The sequence below is a fragment of the Equus asinus genome, chromosome 21 (genome assembly GCF_041296235.1).
Source record: "Equus asinus isolate D_3611 breed Donkey chromosome 21, EquAss-T2T_v2, whole genome shotgun sequence".
Classification (NCBI taxonomy): domain Eukaryota; kingdom Metazoa; phylum Chordata; class Mammalia; order Perissodactyla; family Equidae; genus Equus; species Equus asinus.
Window position 1 is genome coordinate 48642566 of NC_091810.1, and position 26535 is coordinate 48669100.

The window sequence follows — 26535 nt, forward strand, 5'->3', positions numbered from 1 at the left end:
CCCTGGGCCTCTGGCTGTGGCCCTACCCCCACCGGCTCCGCCCCTGCCCTCCGCCTCCTGCACATTCCTCCCTGGCTGAGGTCAGCCCCTCTGGGATGGGGGAGCCCCCCCCCACCAGCCACATCACAGCTCTTCACTCACTCCTGTTTTCTTCATTGCCCAGCAGGGGAGGGGAGGGGGGGCTAGGAGTGGGGCCTCCCTCTCCCCTCCTTCTCCCTAGCCTGGGGGAGGGGGAGGGGAAAAGGGGAGGGCGGTACCAGGAATGCAGCGAAAGCAGACTCTGGTGGCACCCTACACTCATTAACATACATTAACATAAATGCTACATTCCCTCAATCGGCTCCAGGAGAGCCTCCCAGGAGTGCTGGCTGTGGGGCTCCGGATGCTCTCCAGGGGGTGGGCGGGAGCCTTCCCCAGGAATCAACCCCCTTAGTAGCCCAGGGAGGGGCGGGGTTGTATTCCGACTCTGCTGCCCACCGGCTGTGTGTCCCTAGGGAGAGACTGAACCTCTCAGCTCACTCTCTTTCCTTGTCCTGCAGTTGTTAATGGTGGGCCAGGCAGGTCTGGCACACTGGGGGGGTAGTACACAGGTGTGCACTCTTGTTGCCACCTCAGCACTATGCATCCTGTGGCATCCAGGCCTGAGGGCCTCGATCGAGCAAGATCCTTCATTGCTGCATCTTCCAGCCCAGCTTCATGGGGCCCTTTCTCAGGCTCTGATCCTCTCCTGTCCCCTTCCCTCCACCACACCCCTACCACCCTTCCTTCCTTGCCCCTACTGCCTCGGCCCGAAACACAATGACCTCCCCTACCCTCCACCTGAACCTCCTTCCCTCCCCAGCCCCTGGGGACTGCTCAGTCTTCTTACTCCTCCAGTAAGTTACTTCCTACCACCTCTACCTGTGCCTAAGCCCACCCACTTCCTCCCCAAGAGCCTCTATTTCAGGGAAGCCTTTTGGTTTTGTTCAAGACAGGACAAGGCCCCGCCTCCTCCCCTGTGGGGTGAAGACAGACCCCTTCCCCCGACCCCCAGGCCTTGTCCCTGCGGTGTTTCTGCCACTCCTCCTCCCAGTGCCTCCCCTCTGTAGGACCCTGCCCCCCCAGGCCCTGACTCAGCTCGTTGAAGCTATTGGCCTGGCATCCACACCACCCCTCCCTAGCTCAGCCCGGGCTGACTCTGCCAGTGCTCCAGCTACCCCATTTCTGGGAGGTGGCAGCTTTTTCTTCACCAGGATTTTGCTTGGACTGTGCCCTCCACCTGTCAGGCCCTCCCCTTTGCCACCTGCTGGACTCTTCCTCACCATTCCCTATCCACCTCTCCAGTATCACACTTCCTCAATGAAGCCCCAGTCATGTGACACCAGGTTCAAGCCTCTCTGCAGGGCTCTGGGTCCCCAGGGCTATCATCATTGGGGGCCCCAGGACCTGGCAGAAGATAGGCACAAGGAAGCAGGAGATAGAGCACTTTTAGGAAGCCGTTCCACCTTCCTGGGCCTGCTGAGCCTCGGTGGGGATGGGGGACTGATGAGAAGGGGCACTTCAGGCCCCTCCTTGACCCTGCATTAGCCCCCTAGGCAACTCCCTCCACCCACAATGAGGTCAGAAAGCAGTCAGTGGGAAGGGATGTCAAACTGATTCTTCTCCTAAATAAGAGCACTGCGGGGCTGCATCTCCTGCAAGGGAGAAACAAAGGCAAGGAGGAGAAATGGATCCATGGCCTTGACCCCTGCCCCCTTGGACACTGGTGCCCATCACTGTTTGATTAACTGAGGAGTTGAGTGGCTGGAAGGCATGGACAGACTTGTCACACAGCTGCACACATACCCTAGCTGGCTTGAGGCCCTCCTTGGGTGTGTGATGGGGGCTGGCTTCCCTTCCGGGTGTCCAAGGGGGACTTGGGGGAACGCACAGCCCCATGGCAGGGATGAGGGCCCCTAGGATCTTTCAGGGCAACAGACACAAGGAACACAAGGATTGGGGTCAGTTGTTTGGGAGTGGGCCTGGACCCAGAACTCAGCCAAGAGAAGCTGCAGTCCTGTCCCAGCCCTCTCCCTGACTCCCAGGGCAACTAGGACCTGGCTGGCCATGCCATAGGCCAGGTGGCTGGAGTCAGGGCTTGTATTCTCCAGCCTTGGGGGCTGGCTTGGCACTCTGGGTGTGTGTGTGTGTGTGGGGGGGGTGATTCTGAGGGGCTCTGAAGAGAATAGATTTTCCTGATGTAAGGAGGAGCCATGGGGCTGCCCTGGAACACAGTGAGGGGTTCCTCCAGACCTTGGCAGCTCCTGCAGCCTCAGAGACCCCAGTTCTAATGGGACCCCCTCTTCATTCTGCACCTGGCATCTGGGCTTACACCCACCTGCTGGGGGGAGCTGGGAGGTGGTCACCTGCCTGGCTCCTACCCCCTCCCCTCTTCAGGTCTCTCTGACTCTCAGAGCTTGCCTCTTTCACTCATCCTAGCTGTTTCCCTACCCCCCAAACAGGTTAAAAATACCAAGGCTGCCACCACCACATCAGTAGTCTGAGCCACTGTTTGGAGTGGGGCGGGCCCTCTGGGAGATGGGTCAGCCCCGTTGTGGTCCCCACTGGCTAGAGACAGCCCACTTCATACCATGACCTGCAGGCTTGATCTGGGAGCAGAAGCCTGGGTCCCTTGCCTGGCTCTGCCTGTCTAAGGATCCCAGGCCTCATAGCTGCAGTTGCCTGTCCATGGGTGGGCCAGGAGGATGGGCCTTCCTAGGCTGGGAAAGCTCTGGGGGACACAGGGCCAGGGAGCACTGAATCTCTGGCTCCCCTCACCCACCTGCTCCCAGGGATGAGGGATGGCTGAGATCCAGCCCTGGACAGCTCAAGGCAGTGGGGGATCAGCAAATCAGCAAGGAGTTAACTTCATAGAGTCCCTCCACTGGGGTACAGGACACCTGGGATGCCCCCCCTGCCTGCCACCCCCACATGGTTGGGAATTTCCCAATTTGCCAAAGACAAGGAGGAATTGAGAGGCCGCCCCCGCCAGTGCTGGGACAATGAAGCCTTATGCCCTAGAAATCAGAACGGGGGTAGGAGGGCCAAGGGCAGGTGGGGGCCTAGCTGTCTGCACTCAGGGAAGTCTTGCTTGCCAGGACCCCACCCAGACTCACTGCCAAGTCGGGCACAAGGGGATCCTGGCCAGAATCCTGCAAGGCCCACCCAGGGAGGGAGGCACTGGGTACGTCAGGCAGACAATGCCAGGCCCTCAATGGTCTCTCTGTGCAGGGTTCCCCTCAGGACGGAAGGAAGGAACTATCTGTGTGCCCTCTTCCTGCTGGGCGGGCATCACAGCACCGGCCCCGCCCGCATGTCTGGGGCTCAGCGGGGTCCAGTCCTGACCGCTGAAGGCAGGCGGGGATCCTGGGTTGGGTGCGCGGTCCTGTTCTTGTCGCTGGGGCCTCGGCTGGCCCTCGGAGGCAGAGGTAGCAGGAAAGGACCGCGGAACTGGGGCGGGGACGGGTGCTGGGGGCGTTGATCTCCTTCCGATGGCCCGGCCACAGCCTCTCATCTCCTGCCAGGACTCGGGGCCGGGCCGGAGGCCGCGGGGTACTGGCAGGTGTGCGGAGGCGGGGTCTCGGGTGCCCGGCTCCACCCTCCCTCCCCTCGCCCTTCCCGCCTCCGCGGCGCCGACCCCAGCCCAGGCCGCTCGGTCCCGCGGCAGGCGCGGAGCCGCCGCCGCCCCACAAAGCTGCTTTTGTGCCCCGCGGCCTGCACAGGACCCGATGACGTCAGCCTCCATGACCAGCCCGGCGGGGCCGAGCACGGGCTGCGGCGCCCTCTGGCGGTCGTAGGCGGAGGCGCTCGCTCCGAGCCCAGCCGGGGAGACGCCGGCCTTCACCAAGCCGCTTCCCATAGGCTCAGCCTCAGCCGGCTGCGGTCCTTTCGCGAGACAAAGTGCAGGCACCTTGGCTGGCGCTCAGGCCCATCCCATAGGCACCCTGGCTTTGTCACCTGCCTGTCCCTTCTCCAGCAACGCACATGCACTTCCCACAGCCCCCTGGAAGCCTATGCATTCTTAGAGGTATAGTCCCGATGCAGCCCTCCAGGAACCCTGCCCATGGCTCCCGCCTTGCTGAAGTGTGGCTACTTGCCTGTCTCTCCTTCCCTCAGGTTTGGTGGGACCTCTGGGGCAGAAACCTTTTTGAACATGCCTCAAGGCGCCTACTGTTCCCAAGTTTTTGTTTAGTCAAGCCCAAGGGCCTCAGTTCTGGGCAGGGCTCAGCAACATCTCAAATTGGGAGAAGGGAGGTTTATGTGAGGTGCTGCGGCCTCCTGGCTGTGTGACTTCAGCAACTCACACTGTCTCTGGGCCTTGGGCCTAGGAGGTCACAAGTCATATTTTTCTTCTGCACTAGACTCACTGGACACCCCTCCGGCTCCCAGTGTGGAAGAATCACTTAGGAGAACAGCTCCTTTAAGAAATCTGCCCTGCTGCTCCAGCAATGCTCTACCCCAGACCCAAGACTGCAGAGTCTGTTGGGAGGAGAGGGGCAGACATACAGGCCCGAGCATGGAAGATGACTAGTCTAAGTGGGAAAACTGAGGTGCTGAGTATGGGCCTGAACATGACCTGGAGAGTGAGCCCCCAGGGCCCTGCCACGACTAAGGATTCAGGTCCTGGATCACTACCACCTTGGCACATCTTAGCCTGTGTCTCTGCCCCCAGGAGAGAAAAATGTTGAGCAGTTCTTGGTATTTTTTCTTTCTACATTTTATTATTTCAAACCAGGTGAACAATTCCATAAAACATGTGAAAAAAGCAAGGAAGTGTTCAACGCTGAAGGACCCGGGCCTGGGGCGAGGGCATGAGGGGCATGGCCCCTCAGCAGGCAGCAGTGGTTCCTAGGTTAGCGCTAAGGAGCTACATGTGGGTTAATGGAGCCAGGGCCCAGGGCCGCTGGGGCGGGGCCCTCAGTGACGTTGGCAGTTGTCTGGAACAGCCCTTGGAGCCCAATTCTGTGGAGGGCAGGGCAGGGGTGCCACCCGCACAGGGGGCAGCCAGCGGAGGGATGGGTGTAAACACGCAGACACACTGAAGGCACGGAATCACTGGAAGGGGGTTGGGTGGGTGCTGGTCAGGATCTGACAGTTTTAAATAGTTTTTCTCTAAAAAGTTTACTAGGTCTGCAGTTTTCTTTTTTTTTTTCCTTTACTTTCATTTTTTTAAAAAGCTACTAGAATGGACTGTGGTCTCCAGGAATGGTGGCGTCTCACGCTTCTTGTGCTTTTTCCTTTGGGGCCTCCAAGCGGCTGGGGAGGTGGGGTGGGCAGGAGGCTCCCTGTAAACATTTGGACTCGGGCTGGGTCAGGGGCTGGTGTTGGGTGAAGCCAGGGGTCCCAGGCTGGAGAAGTGGGTGCCCCTCCAGACGCAGGCCTTGGGAGACTCAGCATGTGCTCCCCTCCCCCATGAGAGAACAAGACAACAGTTAAAACCAGAACAGATGCCCAGGAGGGGGTACCGCAGCCATTCCTGGCACCTGGACAAGGGCAGGCTTCAAACAGGTATGCCTGTGGCAGCCCCTCCCCCAAGTCTCTGGAGGTGAGGGAGGGGATGGGGGAGCCAAGAACAGAGAGAGGAAAGAGGGGAAAAGCGGCCAAGGGGGGAAAGGTGGGGAGCGTAGTCCTCTTGCCCACATCTTCCTCAGGGGCTGGGGGGGAGCAGAGTCAGCGGTGGCCCTGGAGGTGGGGGACAGTGAGGGCATGGGTTGGGAGGTAGCCAGTGTGTGTCTCTCCTCCTGCCTCCCTAGACAATGACCCTCTCCTTTTTCCCACCCACTCGTTACCACGGACACAGTGGCCATCCAGGAGCCAGTGTCTGTTGCTGGGTTACGTGGGGGAGGGGAGTCTGTAGCACTGGCAGGGTCCTCCCCACCTCCCCCAGGGCCAGTGGGGCCAGCCTCAGCCTGGACTCTCAGATAGGTCCAAGGGAAAGACGACAGGGATGAGCGCAGAGCAGGTCACACTAAGTGGCAGGTGGTTGGGCCTCCCTCTGTCATCCAGCTTCCTCAGGCTAGGCAAATGGCCTGGTGGGTGAGGAAGTGAGTTTTCTCCAAGTAAGGTTGGGACAACCCCTAGTTCTGTCCTAGCTCATGGCCAGGCCCTCCTGCTGTCTGTACCACTGGGCAGAAGGGAGCCCAGGTCAGCCTGCGCTACCTGCTCAGTGCCCTGCACTCAGTCGTCCTCTGATTCACCACCCTGTGCTTCCCTCCTGTCCTCTGGTCTCCTACAGGCCCAGGCTCATCACCACCACCTGGACCCTCCCCTGACCCAGCCCCGTCCCTTCTCAGGGCTCAGTGGCCCCACTTTGTTCCTCTCTAGCCCCCTCCCTGGGCCCCCTCTGGCTCACCATCCTGCCAGGCCCTGCTGCCCCTCAGAAGAGGCCGCAGTCCTTCAGGTTGTTCTTGATGATGACGTCGGTGACGGCGTCAAACACGAACTGCACGTTCTTGGTGTCGGTGGCGCACGTGAAGTGCGTGTAGATTTCCTTGGTGTCCTTGCGCTTGTTCAGGTCTTCAAACTTACTCTGGATGTAGCTGGCCGCTTCGTCGTACTTGTTGGCCCCTGTGGGAGACAAAGTGATGAGGGCTTGTGCTGCGTGTGCAGCAAGCAGGCCCGTCCCACAGTTCTGTGCACATGAACGGACAGGCATATAATGTGTGCATACACATATGTACAAGATGACAATGTGTGTGAATGCACACGTACATCTAAGTGTGTAAAGATGGGCACCTGATTGTGTGAGGAGGAGGCCCACGTGACATGGAAGTGGTACTTCCCCAAGTGTGTTAAGAAGGCCCTGTGTGTGCAGGCAAAAGCATATAAGCCTGTGAGGCACCAGCCCCTGCATGAGGGTCCACAGTTACTCTCTGTCCAGCAGGGGGCGCCTGGGGGCCACCTGGTCTCCTCCACCAGCTCCTTCCCAGAGGCCCAGTCCCCACACCTGTGTACTCGGGGAAGCAGATGGTCAGGGGGCTGTGTGTGATCTTCTCCTCAAACAGGTCCTTCTTGTTGAGGAAGAGAATGATGGACGTGTCCGTGAACCACTTGTTGTTGCAGATACTGTCAAACAGCTTCATGCTCTCGTGCATGCGGTTCTGGGGGCGGGACAATGCAGTCAGCACCAGCTACAAACCCTCCACTCCCACCCCCCCCCCCGCCCCCAGTGGCCTCTTGGCCTCTTACCATCTCCTCATCCTCAGCTAGCACCAGGTCATAGGCGCTCAAGGCTACGCAGAAGATGATGGCTGTGACGCCCTCAAAGCAGTGTATCCATTTCTTCCGCTCAGACCGCTGACCACCAACATCAAACATCCTGCAGACAGAGTCGCTTGAACTCCAGAGAAGGGGATTCTGAGGGGTTCTCTGCCCCATTTCACAAGGTGGCTGACTGAGGACAGAGGCCTACTCAGAGTGGGGCAGCTGCCTTCATGGAATCAGCCACGTCTGCCCACCTTACCCCTGGTTCTACGCCAGGGCATGTCTGGACCGGCAGGGTTAGGACTGGTCAGCAAGGCAGGGTGTAGCCACATGTGTCAGGGTCCACAGACGCTGTGAGACACTGGCAACCACACAACCTTGAGAAACCTCAGAGTGGGGCTGGGGCACCTGGACCGGCCCCTCTCTCTGTCACTGCAAAGGCTGACAGGTGCTGCCCCTCCACCCTCCCACTCACTTGAAGTGTAGGTCCTTGAAGGTGAAGTGTGTCTCTACGATGCCTGTGGTCTTCACGCGGGTTCGTAGCACATCCTGCTGTGTGGGGATATAGTCACTCTGGGCGATGCGCTCCAGGTCGTTCAGGTAGCTGGAGGTGGGGGTGGGAGGGTCAGTGGAGGTCAACATGGGGCCTCTTTAGCTGGCCCTGGGCCATCTGGCCAAGGCCCCTTTCCTTCCTGTCCCCTCATCTCTCAGACGTAGTCCTTGCCTCTTGAACCCTTGCCTGCATGACATTCACTGCTCTGATGGAGAAACCTGGACTGGAATCCCTTGCCTCCTGTCTGCAGAATGGGCCTGGAAGGAGGTACAGCTCTGTGGCTGGCCAACCAAGCCCTAGCACCCAGGTCTGAGCCAGGCCTTGGACAGGATCCAGGGTGGTGGAGCTGCAGACAAGGCAGGTGAGAGGAGGCAAATTAGTCCTTCAGTGAGGGATTCAGGATGCTAATCGGTGCAATTATGGTACCCGGCAGAGCAGCCTGGCGTGTCCCTCGATGCAGGGCCAAACAGGTTGGGGCCTGCCAGGCCCAGTGGGCTCTTTGCCTAGTGCCCAGTAAAATCTGGGCTCCTCAGGGGGAGGGCATGGACACCTGATTGGCAGGGGTCCCAGGGGCTCCTCCTTACCAGCTTCCTTAAAAAGGATCAATGTCACCTCTGTTGGGCCCTGGGCTCAGCTCTGCTGCCTGCCTCAATATCCTTGCTGTGTCCTGGGAGCTGCGTCCACACCTCCAAACCACTGCCCAGTGCCAATGTCTTGCTCCTGGGGCAGGGCTACTAGGGCCAACCCTTGGCTTCTACCAGCAGCTGAACCAGAGGGAAATGACCTCAGAGACACAGGGGCAGAACAGAAAAACAGGAAGGGCCATAGGGGACCATGACGCATGTGCTGTGACCCGCATACTGTGCCCTGCCCCCTACTGAGAGCCTCAAGCCTAGAGGCTTCATGGTGGGTTCTACACCAGCTTCTCCCTTCTCTCCAACAGGTAGACTCACCCCAGGGACCTGCTGCCCCATGACAGCCTTGGAGGACTGCTGGAAGAGGGGTTGGCATAGCCCTTTCCCTGTAGTGCTCCAATCTGCTCCCCACCCCAGGGTGATCTGGTCATGGCACAAACCTGCCTCAGAGAGCAGTGCCCATGTCCACTGCTGAATCCCCAGACCCAGAACAGTGCTGGGCACACAGTGGTGCTTAATGTCTGGGGAATGAAGACCAGGATGATGGAGGAGTAGGAGATGGCCTGGAAGGTGGCTCTATCCCCACCCTCCTTAAGTATCCTGGGTGCTGAGGTGGCAGTGGTTGATAGGGCCCACCCCTCCCTGCCTCGGGACTTGCAAGCACCCCTGGCACTGCGTCTGTGACCTCTGGGAGGGGAAGCACTGAGGCCTGGAGGCCCCCAAGGTGTCTGGCTGTGATTCTACAGCTCCTGGGGGTGGGGGAAGCACACACAAGGGCATTCAGGCCACTGCAAGGAGGGTAGGGAGAGGCCATCCCTGTGACTGGGGGCCAGGCAAGACCCGTGTCCCACCCACCTCACCAAGGTCCAGCCCTCTCTGGGCCAGCTCAGGATTAGATGGGCAGTGGGAGCGGGAAAGCTGTTCCAGACAGGGTTAAGCAGAGATAGGAGAGGGCAGGTAAGAGGAGAGGGCAAGTAGGAGAGGGTAGGATGGGTGGCACCATCCAAAGCCTGTGGATGTCCCCTGCAGCCATCAGAGCTGGCCACTGGCCCATCTGTCCTGTTCCCCACGGGGAGCTCAGCGCCCTGCACCAGGCCTGGTACATGGAAGGTACTTTCAGGGAAGGGGTTCAGAGCATAACCCTGTGGGCTGAGCCTCTGGGACTCCTGGAACCCCCTGTGATTCCCCAGCTGAGGCCTGAGCTTAGCCTGGGGCCAGTAAAGGTCAGAGCTGAGGTCCAGGGCTCCAACCTACAAACATATGTCACCTCCCAGACAATCTCTTCCCCCTGTGTCTCCCTTTCCAGCCAGCCTGAACATCCTCCATGACCTCAAGCACAGCCAGCATGCTACTACCCCCAGGACTGTGCACATGCTGCCCTGCCTGAACCCTGCCCTATTCCTCCTGTAACTCTCATGCAAGGCTCAGCTGAGGCAGTCCCTCCTCTGGACCTATCCCACTCCCAGCATGACCCTAGGTTGTCACTGCTTGGGGACCTGTCTGCTCCACTCATCACTGTGTCCCTGAAGCCTTGCACAGGACCTGGCACAGAGCAGGTGGCAGCAAATGTTCTTCAGAATGATTGTGTCTAGGGGCCAGTCCCATGGCTGAGTGGTTAAGTTCGCACGCTCCACTTTGGCGGCCTAGGGTTTTGCCAGTTCGGATCCTGGGTGCCGACATGGCACCGCTCATCAAGCCACGCTGAGGCAGCATCTCACATGCCACAACTAGAAGGACTCACAACTAAAATACACAACTATGTACTGGCAGGCTTTGGGGAGAAGAAGGGAAAAAAAAAATTAAAAAAAAAAGAATGATTGTGTCTAATGATTGGGTTGATAGATTCAACTAGCCTAGAGGGGATGTGCTCTGCCAGCTGGCTGTCCTTCCTCTGGGCCTTTCAATACCATGCGCCCCCCATCCCAAACCAAAAATCACCAAGGCCTTGGTTGACAGACACCAGCTTCATAAACAGAGACTAGCAGTATCTTTCTGATAGTGCTCAAGCCCACCTGTAGTCCGCACCTCCCCCACCCCGCCCAGTCCCTTGGAGTACTCACTAGGCGGCGGAGTCGTTGAGCTGGTACTCCCGAGAGCGGCCAAAGCAGGCCTGCACACCATGGTCAGCCCAGAGCCTCCGGATGACGCCAGACAGGTCCTCAGGGAGCACGCCCTGCTCCTCGGCCGTGCAGGAGAGCGCAAACAGCTGCCTGGCATCGTCCTGGGCACAGCAGTGGGTGGTCAGGCAGTTGCAGGAGTACACCCCCACCCCATCTGTCAAAGGCAGGGAGGCCTCTCAAATGGGGCCCAGGCTGGGGTATTTTCAGATTCCCAAGAACAAGACTTGCCCGGAAGACTTTTGGGAGGCAGGCAGTGGGGGGAGTTCACATACCGCACGAGAGGGGTCGGCAAAGTCAATCTGCAGATTGCCCATGGCTTTGACAATGGCCATGATGGACTGGATGGTGTTGCTGTAGACGACTGCCCGGTACTGCCGGCATTCCTCCTCTGAGTAACCATCCTCATGGATGATCCTGGCAGCCAGAGGTCAGGGGTTAGGGTCCAAAGGGCACAGGGACCTCACATGGACACCTGGGGCTGGTGGGGCCAGCAGGGCCCTACTTCAGAGAGAAGGGAACTGCCCCAACCCACTTGGACCTGAGGATGGATGATTGCCTCTGAGAAGGTCCTGGGCCTGACTAAGGCTGGCTGGGCCTGTACTTGGAAGGCAGTACAGGCCGAGAGGAAGAAAAGGGAAAATCAAGGTTTGGAAAATCAAAATCCGCACACAGCACTTACTTCATCTGCTTGACAATGGTGCTCTTTCCTGACTCCCCAGCACCTGGAACAGAGGGCAGAGGCAATCAGGGAGCAGGCCCAGTGGGCGACACAGGCATCAACTAGCGGCCTAGCCCCCTGTAGCCCCAGAAGCAGAACTCACCCTCCCCATCAATCACATGCTGAGATGGAGGCAGCTGAGCCTGGTGGGCAGCAGAGCTACCAGGGGTGCAGCTGGCAGGGCCACAGTGATCAAGGCAACCTAGACCACCTGTGCCCCATGGTGGACTCACCCCAGGCCTTTGCTTCCCACAAGCTCCACTGCCCGCCCTGGCACTCCACTGCCCTGGCTGAGTTCAGGGGCTTTGGCTGGAGACTTGAGGCCAGCCCTGCAGGAGTCACCCTGTTATTCTCACACATGCAGGCTCAACACTCTGTGGCTGGCACTCACCAACATACCCAGGCGGAGCAGGTAGGAAGGAGCCCTGCAGACTCCAGCAGAGCTGCAGCCCCTCTTCCCCACAGTCTGAGCCACGGCTGCCAAAGGGCTGGGGCTGGGGCACAGCATCACACTATTGCCTCCCAGGCATGACCCATGGCCCAGCTCTCTGCCCACCGTGCTCAAGTCTGCCCTGAGCTGATGGAGACCAGGACCTGGGAGACACACAATGTCACACACACACACCCTCCCATAATGACTCAAGGTGCTGCCCTGGCCTGGCAGAGCCCCACCCTGTATTTCTCCTTGACCAGTGCTGAGGGACTTGCTGGTGCTTTTTCCTGTGACTGTCAAAGCAGCCCCACATAGGGGCAGGCCCCATGGCCGAGTGGTTAAGTTCCCGCATTCCGCTTCGGCGGCCCAGGGTTTCGCTGGTTTGAATCCTGGGCACGGACATGGTACCGCTCATCAAGCCATGATGAGGCGGCATCCCACATGCCACAACTAGAAGGACCCACAACTAAAAATACACAACTATGTAGCGGGGGGCTTTGGGGAGAAAAAAAAAATTTTAAATCTTAAAAAAAAAAAGCAGACCCACCCACAAACAAATACTGTTTCTGTTCCCATTTTACAGACGAGGACACTGAGGTTCAGAAAAGTAGTCTTGACATAAGGTCATGCAGCTAGGATTCAGAAGGGCAGGGAGATATGCAGGACCATGATGCCTGGTCTACCCAACCCTTCTCAAACTGTGGCTCAGACGCTGTGGGGTAATGCCCTGGGAGGGTGTTAAAGAAGAAAAGCAGATTCCCAGGTCCCATCTTAGACACACAGAGCCAGACCACAAGGGTGCAGCCCAGAATCTGCATTCCCCAGGGCGTCTATGCAAGGAAGTGTAAAGACCAGGAGGGCTTCTCCTGGCTGGGGGATGGATGGGGTGGGAGCAGAGCCTCACCTCTTCCCTTTGTCATTCCCCGTCCCAAGCTCCAGGCAGAATGCACCTCAGCTGGGCCGGGCTTTCCCTCCCAGCCTTTGCCCAGACTGCCCCCTCTGCTCCTGCCCCATCAGTGCCAGTCACACCTGCCCCTGCCAGGCACTGCCTCTTGCCAACTCCAGGCCTTTGTCCACGCAGTTCTTTTTGCTGGCCATACCTGCCCCTTGCTCCCTGTACATGTGTCCCAACACTCCTGACCACTGTGGCAGGTCTGTCTTTCTGAGCAGCTCAGCAGGATGGGTGGGGAGGTCTGTAGGGAGGTCACGCTTGGGGACTCTGGCCCCTACATCCCTCAGAGTTGGTCAAGACAACCTCAGAGGATGACAGGACTAATACACAAACTAACATGAGCAGCAAGAATAACGTCAGCAATAATAATAATGGCAAAGCCCTGAACAATGCCCACTACGTATCAGACGCTCTTCTACGCCTGTCACGTCCACTAAGTAATTCAATCGCAGAGCAATCCTAAGGTAGGTTCTATTCTCACCCCCATCTAATAAATGAGGTCACATGATTATAATCCCCTCTGTGGGTAGCCCGCCTTGCCGTCGTGCAGAGCCTCCTAGAACTGTCCTAAGTGTCCTGTACTGCAGCTGGGCTGCACTGTCCTCACGTCCCAGCTGCACTTGCCCCTGGGTTCACTCCCTGCCTCCCAGCAGATGCTGGTCCCAGTCTCTGCAGTGCCCTCCAGGCAGCAGCAGACCCTGCCAAGGCCCCTGGCCACTTGCCTCCACCCTGCTTCCCACCTTACCAGGGGAAACAGACCTAGCTGTGGCCCTCACAGGGGTGGGCCTGGGTATGTCCACAACCCAGAAGCCTCCCTGAAGAGGAGGGTCTGAGCTCTCTCCCGAATGCCACCAGCTGCCTGGAATCACTGGGGTTCCGAGTGTCCCAGGCCTGCTTCCCAGGATAGGGGAACGCTGGCAGTGGCACATATGTGCAGGCTCTGGACAGGCAGGGGGCGGGGGCAGCAATTCCCTCTACCGGGTCAGTTCCTGGGCACAAGAGGCACCAGTCCTGGTGCATTCCCCTGGGTGAGGGCTGTGGTCAAATGGCAGCACCCCTCCCTCTTCACTGCGCTGTGCATGGCAGAGGAGCAGCCAGGATCACTCACACTAACACTCCCCACTTGCTGAGTGGGGACATGAGGAGACAGCCTAGGAAGGCTAGATGGTGATGCCCAGTCACTGCGGTCAACCCCTGGGGCAGAGAGGGCAGCACTGGACTGGCTAACCACAAGGGCCAGGAAACTGCCTGGCTGTCCTTCCCACCTAGGCACTTATTCCCACAGAGCAGGAGGAAGGGAACATATCCTGGAGCAGAAGAAGTCCCAGGAGCCACGAGTCACAGCCATGACTGGGGGTCCAGCTGGGGGAGCAGAGGCCAAGGATGTAAACTGGTCAAATCAATCGTGCCATCCCCAGCCAGGTAAACTGAGAAACTCAGAATGGGTGGCTGTCCAACGCACAGGGGACTGGAGGTTAGGGTGAGGGTTGCACCCTCTTGTGTGACTTTGGGACCCCTGTCCAACTGAGGCACTAGTTTCCATCTGGCCCTTTGACCACTCTCTTGGTAAGTGATGTAAGCCACTCCGTGACCCTGCTCAGTGATGGAGATGACAGCACAAACTCGCTTTACATCTGATTTTCCTAGTAGCAGCAGGCGTGGCAAGACTGAGGCAGGCAGCCCCTGGGTAAGCTGGCTGGTGCTAATGCCTGCTCCCTGCCCCAGCAGGCTGAGGGCCCACTTCCCCGTCTCCTTCAAGCCACAGTCTCCCTTCCTCTCACATACTAAGAGTTAGGAGGACATTCTGTGCTCCCAGCAGGGGTCATTGCAGAAAGACTCCCATTTCACAGGTGGACAAACCAAGGTTCTGGAGCCCCCATCCCTGGACTCAGGGTGGTCCCTTTGTCCCTCTAGCAGCTGTGATTCAGGTGGGTAGGAGTGAGGGGCAGAACAAGGGCATGGTGCTGGCAGCCAGGCAGGAAGCAGGGGAAACACTGGGACAGAACCAGAGGTAGGGCCCAGGAGCAGCTGGGGCAGATCAGGGAGCCAGGGTCAGAGGTGGATGCGAGCACAGCATGACAGCCAGGTGGAATGAACTGGGGGCCCTGGGAGCTGTGGGGAGCTGACTCTCTCTTCAGTCTTGCAGTGACTCCCTTCTCCATCAGGGCCTGATCGTGCACCCCTATCACATAAGCTGGTACTTGGCTCAGAGTCTGCTTGCACCTTGCTGATCCTGGGCACCAAGTTCCCCCACCAGCCCCTGCGCTTTCCCCTCAGAGGAGGGGGCTTCTTTAGCCAGCTCTGGATTGCCCCAAAGGTGCCAGGTGGGGAACTCAGCCAAGAGAAGGTGGCAGGAGCCTCCAGCCCACAGAGGGCCCCAGCAACTGCTCTATCTCCAGCTGAGTGAAACCAAAGGGGCCTATAGAGACTTCCTGGGGAGGCCTGTGTTCCCACTGGGCCATACCTCTTCCTGTGGAGGAAGAAACCTCTGCAGCCCTTGCCCTGGGGCGCAGCTGCTGGGCCCCCAGCAGGCAGGCAGTAATTGCTGTGATGTGCTGGGTAACAGCGGCTGCTCTGCATTAGAACATCTGCTTCCACTCTGGGAGCACAGGGCTCCAACAGAGAAGGGAACAGATAGGGGAAAGGAGACAGTACCACTCCACCTGCCCGAACAAGGCCAGCAGGAGCCCTGCAGTAGAGATGTGGCCACTGATCCGGTTGCTTGACGCTGGACCACTGCTGTCTGTCCATCTTAGACCCTCTACCTCCTAGATAAGGTTTGCTCTGCTGGGAGGCGCTGACATGCTGCTGTCCTCTCTGGCCTCAGTTTCCCCTCTGCAGAGGCTGCCAAGGCTTGAATGGCCAGCTGGCCCATTCCTCACTCTCAGATCCTCTCCCAGAGGGAGGCCCAGATCTGCCACAGCCCTGGTGCCCACCCTGATCCTTCCTGAGGTCTCCAAGAGCTTTGGCCTCCTTCCTGCCCTTTCTCTGGCATCTCTTCTGTGAAGGAGGACACCACCATCTCCTCGGAGAGGGGTGAGGACCAACACAGCCAGGGGCAGAGGTGGATGCGAGCACAGCATGACAGCCAGGTGGAATGAGCTGGGGGCCCAGGGAGCTGTCTCACTCTTCAATCTTGCAGTGACTCCCTTCTCCATCAGGGCCTGATCATGCACCCCTATCACATAAGCTGGTACTTGGCTCGGAGTCTGCTTGCACCTTTCTGATCCTGGGCACCAAGTTCCCCCACCAGCCCCTGCACCTTCTCACAGTGCCTGGCACATGGTAAGCATTCAGATAAGTTATTACCATTATTTTTTTATCCTACAGATTCCCCCCGCCTCTCATTTCCTGCAGCCCACAATGACCACACTGCATAGGTTACTGCAACTGCAACCTGCAGAGTGGCCTCCTGCGGCCATTTGAAGCAGAGTCTCTGAGGCTTTCAGACAAAGCGCAGTGGAGGGCAATGACCAGTGGCTAACAGGCTGACTCAGCAGTGGAAGTTCTCTGCTGGGACTTGTGTAACCTGGGACAGGAATCAGAGCTACTCACTCCTTTGCTAGCTTTTTGCTCTGAGTTCAGCACTTTCCTTCCACACAACCTGGCACTCCTCCACAGCTGGGGTCTCCTTCCCGCCCAGGAGCCTCAGGGCACACTGCTCACTGACTCCAGCACTCAGAAGGCTGGGCAGGGGTGAGCCCTGTGGCCGAGTGGTTGAGTTTGTGTGCTCCACTTCGGCAGCCCAGGGTTTTGCCGGTTCAGATCCTGGGCAGACCTAGCACTGCTCATCAGGCCATGCTGAGGTGGCGTCCCACATAGCCGGAAGAACCTACAACTAGAATATACAGCTATGTACTGGGGGACTTTGGGGAGAAGAAAAAGGAAAAAAAGAAGATTGGCAACAGATGTTAGCTCAGGTGCCAATCTTTAAGAAAAAAAAAAAAGAAGGCTGGACAGCCTGGGTAAAAGGCCCCCTGCAGAGGCTCCTGTGCTGGTGGGCTCCCCTGGAACATGTGGGACGAGGGAGAGCGGCCAGCTGACGTGGCAGGCCTGAGGGCAGAGATTCTCATAAGCAGCAGTGGCTGGGACCACAGGGTAGACTTGGGCAGCAGCCCAGCTCAAACCCACAGCAACAGGCCCGCCCCCACTGCCACCACGCCTGAATCTACCCAGTGGGGCACCGGGGGAAGGTGGGGATGATCTCTGGAAACCCCAGCCCAAAGGCAGCCTGGGCACCACCTCCCACTCTCATCCCAGAAAGGTGCCACGTCTCCAGCCTAGCCCGTGGTTCCGGGCCCCATAGTTCCCGCCCCTCTCCTGCAGCCTCAGGGTCCCAGGGTCTGTCACCACCAGGGGGAGCCCAGCAGCCAGAGACCCAGCGGAGGAGGTGGGGGCTGGGCAGTGCTGGAGAGAATTTGTTTCTGAAAAAGCAGCCTCAGCGAGGGGCAGCTGGGGGAGGTGCATGGACCCCCACTCACAGCCCCCTCCTGAGTCTGGGAAGCTCTCTGCCAGCGGAGACGAGGCACACAAGGGAACAATGGGAATGGCAGGGAGGGGGAGAGGGCCCCGCCAGACAAAGGCCCTCCAAGCCCAGCCCCTGGCGTCTCTTCCTTCCTGCAGGTGCTACTCTTTGGTCCCCTCACTCCCTCCAAGGAGGCTCAGCTTGGGTCTGGCACTGTAGGGGGCAGGGACACGGGTCCTGGATGGGCCCTGTGACACCCCCATCTGCATGAATGGCCTAGCCTTCTCCCAGGTGCCCCAACGAACCCAGAACCTCCCTCCCTCCAGTCTTTGCCACTTGGGCAGCCTCCAGTGGCTTCGAAGGGTTCATGATGCCTATCAAGGAGGCAATGACAACCAGGGCCTGGCCTGCTACTGCCAAGTCAGAGCTCTCTGTGCAAGGGAAACAGGCCTGGGGCCTGCCAGACAAGGAGAGGGCTTTCCTTCTCCCTCAGTGGGGCCTTGCCCATGTACACAGGGGAACTGAGGCACTGGATAAGGAAGTGCAGCCGGAGGAGATGAGGGCCTGACAGCTGTTCATTGTTGGCCCTTCAGGCTACAGGTCTCACCCTCTACAGGAGCCAGGAGATGCTGGACAAGGGCCCAGGTGACACAAAGAGCCAGGCCATTTGGCACACCCTTCTTCCTGGATGCTTCTTCATTTAAGGAATCCCTTTGCTGTTTTCAAAGAATCTGAATAATCCCCATCTCTCCTCTTCTGATTCATTGTGGTGGACCCTGAGTGAGATGCCCAGCACCTGGGCCTCAGCGTCCCCATCGATGAAATGTTCCCTCAGGGGAGTGTGCCAAGCCCAAGGCCTGCCCTGAGCAGCCTCCCTCGGGTCCTCATACTCACACCAAAATACCCCATGGTCCAGCCCAAGCCAGCATCTTGTCTCTGTGCGCACAAGCCATCGGACCATGCTGAGAATCATGACAACACAGGTCCCAACACTGGGCACACAGAAGGAAGAAGACAGCCTGAGGTCACACAGTGAGGAAGGCGGGGGAGTGGGTCCTCTGGGGCTCGATGTCTTGAGTGGCCACGAGGGTGCATGTTCTCTGCTTTGTGTGTTGCCTCATGGCCCACAGAGGCCTTGACCCTCTGCTCTGACTCTCCTAAGTCTCTCTCCAGCTCCTCAGCCCCTTAGGGCTTGGCCTGCCAACACAGAGCAGAACCCCTGGGAACCTCCGTGGGGGAGGGCAAGGCCACAAAACTCAGATCTGGAGGCCAAGGATCATGAGGACCAGCCTCACCACCCATCATGCTGTTGCCAGCCCACGCTGTGGACACATTCAGTCGCCATACAGTCCCATACATGAGCCCACCAGAGTTCACAGTGGGAGCCCTCTACAGAAACACCCTTTCCTGCTCCTCATCTGGACAACTCTCAGTCTTCAGACCAGGCTCAGGGGCCCCCACCCTGGACTTTGACAGCCTCTGAGCCTTCTTCAGGCCTGGTCTCAATCCTCCTAAGCCTAGGGGTTGCAGGAAGAACCATAATATTAGGGGAAAAGTGAAGTGCTAAGTTGCCTGACCATGACCTGAGTATTACTGTGAGGGGACATGGGCTGGGAGAGAAGGAGGGAAGCAGGTGCATAAAAACGGGGGCAGCTGCATTAGGATGAGGTCACCCCATGGGCACATGGCAGATAACTGGCTTTGAGCAGGGAAAAGATTCATGCACAGAGTCTTGGGTCCACCCTCCAGGGCAGACAGCCCACTTTCAACCTCCTAAAAGAGGAATTGAGGCCCCCAGAGACAGTTCCTCAGGCACATGCAGAACACACGCACACACAGCATCTGCCTGTTGTCCTGACTGATCAGTTTTTGCCAGCTGGGCACAGACTCCTGAGGGGCCACGGTGGTTGGGGTCAGATGCTCAGAGTCACTACCTGGTCATATCTTGGTGTCTCCATTTGTAAGTTATGTAAGGTCTCTGAGCCTCAGTTTCCCCATCAGTGAAATGGGTGTAACATCAGTCCCAGCCTAACAGGGTTAAATAAGACAAGAAAACCCAGAGTCCAGCCCCACAAAATAGTTAATGCTCAATCAGAGGCAGCTGCTGTTATCCCTAGAGGGAAACTGAGGCCCAGTGAATGTACCCCCAGGCTCAGTGTTTAGCAGCAGGGGGAATCCTGAGGTTGCACCAAGGGCTCCTCTGTCCACTCCCAGGCAGGGGAAATCCAGAGTGAGCTAATCCCAGGGCTGCTGCTCCATTTCCGGGCATTCATCTCAGCCTGCAGCCGGCCTTCCGGCTTTGGAGAGCAATGGCCGCTCGGGAACATAAGAGTAGCCCTCTGCTTTCCTGCTGGCCCTCCCACCAGCGTCCCTCTCCCAGCCACCACTTCCTGTGGTCAAAGGAGGGGCCTGGAATCCTTCTCAGAGGCGCCACCTTCTCTGGGATCCTGGGCCCAGCGATTGCTGGGGCAGGACAAGGGAAGGAGCTGCCTGGACAGACACCAACCCAGTGACTCCCAATAGGGTGGCCATGGGAGTATGCAGATGAGCCTAAGCAGGTGGGGCTCACCTTCTAGATCCCCCAGTTGACAGGGCTCACTGCCCCCCTACCAGTGCACAGCAGGAGCTGCCCTCTGGCCTCTTCCTCTTTTGGGCTCCTCCTCCTCCAGCTGCTTCCTCCTTTTCCTCCGGTGTGGACACTTCCCCGAGAGGCCCAGCCCTGCCGTGCAGACTTCACTGCCCCTCCTCCTGCCTGGGGCACAGTCGGTGCTGCCAGTCTTGGCACCCTGGAATCCTCCATGCCATGAGGACACTCTCAACAAGTCTTCTACTAGCGCACCTTTAGGCTTTGGCTCAAACTGGCCTGGCAGTTGCTGCCAAGCCTTGGAAGTGCATGCAGGAGGCCAACACTGAAGGCCCAGCTTGGCCCTGCAAATGTTTGGTTATTCCAGAGTGATTATCCTCCCAAATCACCAAGATGGCCACAGCCCCAAGAAACAGGTGAGGGTGAGGGTGGGGTTGGGGTTTAGTAAGAACAAAAGCTCCAGGCTAGAGGGGCTGGGTGGGGCTGGGTGGAGGGAGCCCCACCCTGCACTTGTGGCTGAGGGAGGGGCTGCCTGAGAGCATCAGGTACCAGGGCCACTATCAAGGGGCCTAGTCCTCTGCTCTCCCCAGAGCACCCTGCAGGGCATTCTTAAGCAGGACACATGAGCTGCAGCCTGGCCAGAATCTGTTGACCCCTTCCCCCTCACTAAATTCCTAGATTGGGACTCCTGCCCAAAGATGTTGGGAAGATGAGACAGATGCTGTCCTGGGCCCTGCCCCTCTCTGTCTAGTCCTGCCTCCTGCACAGCACCAAGGGGTGTTGGGGAGGCAGCACTCAGGCTCTGTGTCAGACTGTCTCATTCTCTGCTGGGGGTGTGGTGGGATGACACCCTGGTCCCTCAGTGGTTAAGAGCTTATGTGAACAAAGTTTCCTCCATCCTGTTCCTGCCAAGAGAATGGGTGGCTTTTAGAGACAGAGGCCAAGAGAGAGACAGTCGGGGACTGAGATCAAGGGCAGAGTGGACAGGACCGGTGTGCCTGCCCCTGCAGTGCTGAAAGTCTAGGAATTTCACTGGGATCCAATCAGGCCCCACTCCCAGTACTACCTGCTGTCATTTGCTGGGCAACACTGCAGACCTAGGATACCAATGATGCTACCCAGGCCCTGAAGCTCAGGCCAGTCCAGGGCCAACCCCTGACAGGTTGCTCAGCCCAAAGGGGTCTCTGACCATGCCAGTCCCCACCTGGCAGCCTAGGCTCCAACTCAAGCACAGTGGGTGGCTCAGGGCCTGGCATGGAAGCCTGTACTCTCCAGCTGGCTCGACTTCCACCTCCAGCCACAGTGGCAGCTCATTCCCTCTGTCTTTACCACCTGCTCTGCCCTCTGTTTAGGATTCTCCACCCCCACCCCTCCTGGGATGCCCTCAGCTGAGCTCCAGTGTCATTTCCTTTGTAAAGCCACCCTGATTCACTCAGTCTCCCAGCTCAGGGGTATCCCTTGAACCTTGAAGGATCCAGTCTCACTCCTACCCTAGAGGTATGACTTCTCATGTTGGCTGCACCAACACTTGGGTCATGAGTGGGAGCTGAGCCCAGCGGGACTGGGCAGGATGCAGGAAGAGGGGGTTAGAAATGGCTTAGACCCCTGCTCATTCCCTAGTGTGGGAGCTCCAGCGCTGCCCGCTCTCGAAGACAAAGCCTTGCCGAGCCTGGGGGAGGGGTGGGAAGAAGAGACTTAGAGGCCCAAGCTGCCCCGCCCCCCATTCAAGTGCTAATGAGCTCCAGCCGGGATGGCGGGATGGCAAAGGCTGTGGAGAGAATGGGGAGGCTGGAGGCCAGCCTGGGTACCAGCCCACCTGGTGCCCAGGGCCCTGCCACACCCCCAACCCTAGACCCCCAGGAAGGCGCTCAGCCCTCAGAGGTTGGACCTACAGTCCCCAGGACAGTCTGTCACTCCAGCTGGCATCAGCTACATGACTTGGTCTCCCCACTTGCTGTGAGAAGCTGCTAGAGGACAAGGGAGGGGGTTCCCCAGTGCCTCCATACTGAGGCCAGGCAGCCACTAGGCTGGGGAGATCCCTCCCACCAAACTCTCAGCTCTGCAGGAGTCAGCAGGGGGTCCTCCATTTTCACAGCCTCTAAGCTTTGGTATACTGTCCCCACAACACCGGTGGCTGCAGGCAGGCACCCCTGGCCCCAGGTGATGGATGGAGATCAGGATCTCACCTGTTGCTGGGTTTCTCAGCCAGTGTACCAGGTGGAGCTGGGATTTGAACCCAGGGCTGTGTGACCCCAGGAGCTGGTCTAAGGAGGGTGAGCCCTCCTCCTCCAGGCCAGGAAACACCCACCCTAGGGCTTGGGAAGCTAGGCCAGGCCTTTCTACCTCATTGCCCTTGCTGAATTGGTCCCTCTGACCCCAATGTCCTAGCAACTGTTACTCATTTTTCGAGGTCACCCAGAGGACCCCTTCTCCAGGAAGCCCCCAGCCATTTACAGGCACCATTAGACTCTACCCATTACCCAGCCAGCCAGGATCTCAGGGTAGCCTTCCCCACTATCTCCAGCTAGACCAAGGCCCAAGCAGCAGACCCAGAATTACTTATCCCTGTTCATGGATGTGCTCAATAACTTCATTCTCTCCATACACTCTTAACAGGCACCCACAGTGTGCCAGGCCCTTTGCTAGAGACACAGATAGGAGAAAGGCCACCAAACTCTCTTTCCTTTTGGTAAACCTAACTGAGTCCTTGTATATGCAGTCTCTGTGCTAGCCAACAGCTCCCGCAGCACTGCTCCGGTCTGAGCCCTCTGGCTGTGGGGCAGCCCCAGCACCCAGAGCTAGACAGACTCTACTGTAGTGACAGAGACAGCAGGCCTGCAACAGTCCTCAAACAGCCTGAGCTGAAAGGAAGAATGCTAAGCCAGTCTCCCACATTAACAGTTTGAGTTGCTACTCAGTGCTGTGGCCTGTGACGGCCTACAGACTGCTGAACAAGAGTTCTGTACGGAGTAGTGCAAGGGCTGTCTCTGAGGAGCCAGCATAGCCTGTGGTGAGACCCGGGGGAAACAGCTGGAAGAACTTCTCTCTCTGTATCCCCCCTAATTCTGGTCATTGGTCCTACACTGAGTTCTTGTCACCTGCCCACAATATGCCAGGCTGTGGCTCAGTGACCATCATCTTACTCCTACATCTACCCATCCCCAAGAAGAGCACTTCATTCAATAAACAGACAAGAAGCACTCAATAGATGCCAGGCTCCATGCCTGGCATGGAAGGCTCAGAAATAAAGGGGACACAGCCCTGCCCCTGCAGTCTCAAGAGAGGGCAGCTGTGACCCAGGCAAATACCACACTCTACCAGGGAAAGTGGTAGCACTGGGAGCCAGAGGAGGTGTTTCACCAGCCTTGGTGAAGGGGGTTTGTCCAGGAAGGATCCTAGGTGGCGATTCCTGAGCAGAGAGAGTCTTGAAGATCAAGTAGGAGTGAGTGAGATGGAAACAGGGAAAGCACACCAAGCAAATGGATAGATGCAAAGTCCCAGGGGCAGAGAGAACTGCTGTATCTACACCCCAAAGCCTTCATGGAGCTAATGGTGGACACTGCCTCTCCTTTCTCTGTAGGCTGCCCACAAGGCCCATCCCAAATCAGAGAAACCCCCCAAACACAAGCTTTGGCTTTCTTTCCCCCAAGTGCCAAGGCCAAGGCCCCAGATTCCACCTGGTAGCTGATGGAATATGACCACCAGTGGGAATGACCAGATACCTGGTCAGTCAAACAGAACTGGGTAGGTGTGGGGGGGTATCCCTAGAGCAGGGCTGGTATCAGCAACTCTGCTCCCCCCACCAAGCTGCTATGAAAAACCCTCTCACCAGCGTGTATCACATCTGCCTCTGCCCCAGTGACAGTGAGTGGGCCCGCCTGCTGGCAAGGCTACCCAGATGGGAAGGAGGCAGTATGCGGGTGGGGCAGCAGGCGTGGTTCTGGCTGGGAGAGAAGGCTGGCAATTGCCCAGCCCGAGTCCCGTTGCCTGGACAGAGTCCTTTCCGCTACATGGGACAGGCGCCCAGCATGCTGAAGCTGCCCCGGCTGGGCTCCCATCACCTCTTTGTACCTAGATGGGAAACGAATGGCCAGCCACAACTCCTCCCCAGGCAGCCACAGCAGGTTGGGTCCTGAATTTCAGGCACACTTGGTCTCCCAGCCCATTGCAGTGCACCCTCTGCAGGGTTTCAGCCCCCACTCCACACTCCCAACAGGAACCTCCATGAGGCCCCTATTCTTCCCATCCTGGACCCAGGCACTCCTCTGGCTCTAACCCAGGAAGCCCATTTCACAGAGGAAGCAAAGCCAGAGAAGCAGGATGCTGAGATGGACTCCCCAGCCTAGAAAATGCTGAGCCAGACCCTGCACCCCTGGTTGCTGCCAGCCCAGCATGGGAGGGGTTGCCAGGCTCAAAACCTGAGCTGGGCTCCAAGGAGCAAGACTGATGGGATAGGGTAGCGCCACAGAACAGGACAGGAGCCCTGTGCCCCCAAGCCCCATGGGCCATTCCCACATCTCCTCAGCCGTCACCATCGGCCTGAGGAGCGGCTGGCTAGAGTCCTCTGGCTGGGCGCGGGGAGCAGCAGTCCCGGAAGCACCTTCTCCAGGCCCAGCGGGAACAGCGACGGGCATTCCACCGCGGCGCGTCGACACCCACTCACCGCCGCTGCCGCACTCGCAGCAGAGACAGGAAGAGGCAAGCGCCCAACGCAAAACAGCCCAGGAGGCTGGGCCGCCGCCCCTTCCCGCCCCTTCGCTTCCTCCCCGCAGCGGCGGCGGACCGGATGCCATTTTGAAACCTCCGGGGCTGTGCCCCCGAGGCCAGGCCCCCAGGGACGGTCAACAGATGGGCCCCATGATGGAAGCCATGCTGACCCTCAGCCATAGGCCCAGCATGAAAAGCTCTGCTTTTCACAGCCTGGGGACCCCATAGCAGCTCTGGGGCGAGGGGCCACACCCCCCCCAACATACGCTGTCCAGTCTTCCTACGCTGCTGCGAGGGCCTCCCTCCCCCCAACCCTAAACGTCTGCAAATCACGCTGCCACTGGGCACCACACTTGCTCCCAGTGGGAAACTGGAGGGGACAACTACGTGGCCCACAGTCTTTGCAAAAGTCCACCATAGATGCCCACCCCTAGCAGGCCCCCTCAACTCCTCATCCAGTTGGTCACTCCCCCTCACAGGGCCTCAAGATCCAATAGGCCCACACACTCCTAGAGGCCATGTCCCAGACTTTTCAGCCTAGAAGGGGTGCGGGAAGCCCAGCACTGCTCAGCGGATCTACTCTGCCTGCTGGGACAGCAATATGTCGGCTGTCTCACCACTTCCACTTCCCCCCACCCCTCAAGCAGCCACCATCTTCCCTGGCCTTGGACGCACGGCAACCCAAACTCCTCCACACACTCTCCTACTCCCCAGACCACCCGCCCCTCACCGGGCCTAACAGGGCTTAGAAACTGAGAAACACAGAGCCAGTGGGATCTCCCTGGGAAGCTTAAGGCCTGGCCCCCTTCCCTAGCATGACCCGTGGAGCCTCAGTCCAGCCCCTTAGGGGTCTGGGCTCCCTCCTCCCAGCCCAGCCCAGCCCAGCCCACCCGGTGCAGGAGGGGTGGGGTAATCTGGGGAAGGCCAGAGCGTGGGAGAGGATTTAAGGGAGAGGGAGCAGAGGGTTTAAGGAGTGATGCCTGCAGAGAGGGACTTGGTAGGCCAGATGCAGGGAGCAGAGGTCTCTAAAGGTTTGGGGGTTCCAGCGGGAGGGGGTGCTCATGAGCAGTCATGGTTACCCACTTGAGAGGTCCTATGGAGTCAGGGCGCACAGGTGGAGGATACACGGTCCAGAGTAGGGATGGGCCACAGAGGGGGAAGGAAGGAGTGGGTGGGGGCCTGGCAGGGGCCCCCGGGGATACTCATGCCCAATAGGAATAGGGGGAGCAGGTGAGGGAAACAGGTGGTGCCTGAGGGTAGGGGCCGCGTGCGGTTCTGGGGCTTTGGGTAAAGTCTACGGAAGGATGGAAGGACAAGGCAGGGGCTCTGAGGGTCTGTGAGTTGATGAGCAAGGGTGGATGGTCAAGCAGGGTTCTGGGAAGCTAGTGTTGAGGCACTGGTGTCTGGGTTTGAGGGTTTGGGGTCTGGGATGAATTGAAAGTCTGATCTAGAGTCTGGGCTATGGATCAAAGGTCTAGGCCAACCCAGAGTTTTGAACCACTATTTGGGTGTCCTGGCCAGGTCAGATCCGGGGATTCACATCCAGGTGTGGGAGTTCAGACCGAGTCTGGGAGTTCGAAGCCTTAGTCTGGAGGTCACAATCCTCATCTGGGGATTTAGGCTGGGAATGGGGGGGGTGGTCCCAGCGCTGGGCGTGGCCTCACCCAACAGCAGCAACTTCACCTCCCGCGCCGCTTTCTCGCCGTCTTCCCGCAGATTCTTGTCGATCATCTTGGAGCGCTCGGCCGCCGCCTTGTCCTCGGCGCTCACAGTGCAGCCCATCCCGCCGTCCGCCGGCCCGGCCGCCGCCCGGCCCCTACACGGCCCACGGCCCGGCTCGGCCCCGCCCGACCCACTCCGCTCCCGCCGCCGGCCCTCTACGGGTAGCTCTCGAGTCGGCAGTTCCGAGCGTCTGCGGGCGGTGCCTTCCAGGCCTCAGCGCACCGACGGCTGGGCGGGCCGGGGGTGGAGCCGGAGCGAGCCAGGCCGGCGACTGGGCTGGGGCGGGTCCAGAGGCGGGGATATAGGAGATCTGGGGACGGAGATTGGCTTGAGGGCGGAGCGAAGGAGCAGTAAGGCGCAGCTCAGGCTCGGGCCCGGGCTGGAGGCGGAGCCACGCGAGGGAGAGCTGTAGGGGTAGAGTCAAG

The 26535-nt window shown here is 58.8% G+C and overlaps 1 protein-coding gene across 2 annotated transcripts; it reads right to left on the reverse strand.

The window, feature by feature from the left end:
* Positions 1 to 4710: 4710 nt before the first annotated feature.
* On the reverse strand, positions 4711 to 26343 carry GNAI2 (G protein subunit alpha i2). 2 transcript variants are annotated; one of them, XM_014840498.3, is made up of 9 exons: positions 26053 to 26343; positions 11209 to 11251; positions 10802 to 10943; positions 10470 to 10630; positions 7697 to 7825; positions 7207 to 7336; positions 6965 to 7118; positions 6371 to 6585; positions 4711 to 5700 (listed from the first exon to the last, which is right to left on the reverse strand). In XM_014840498.3, exons 1-8 carry the CDS (start codon positions 26168 to 26170, stop codon positions 6395 to 6397), a joined length of 1068 nt encoding a protein of 355 aa, XP_014695984.1. In that variant the 5' UTR covers positions 26171 to 26343; the 3' UTR covers positions 4711 to 5700; positions 6371 to 6394. The 2 variants fall into 2 exon arrangements, with proteins under 2 accessions (XP_014695984.1, XP_044610436.1); XM_044754501.2 differs by lacking the exon at positions 26053 to 26343 and adding an exon at positions 24282 to 24366.
* Between the last annotated feature and the right edge of the window lie 192 nt (positions 26344 to 26535).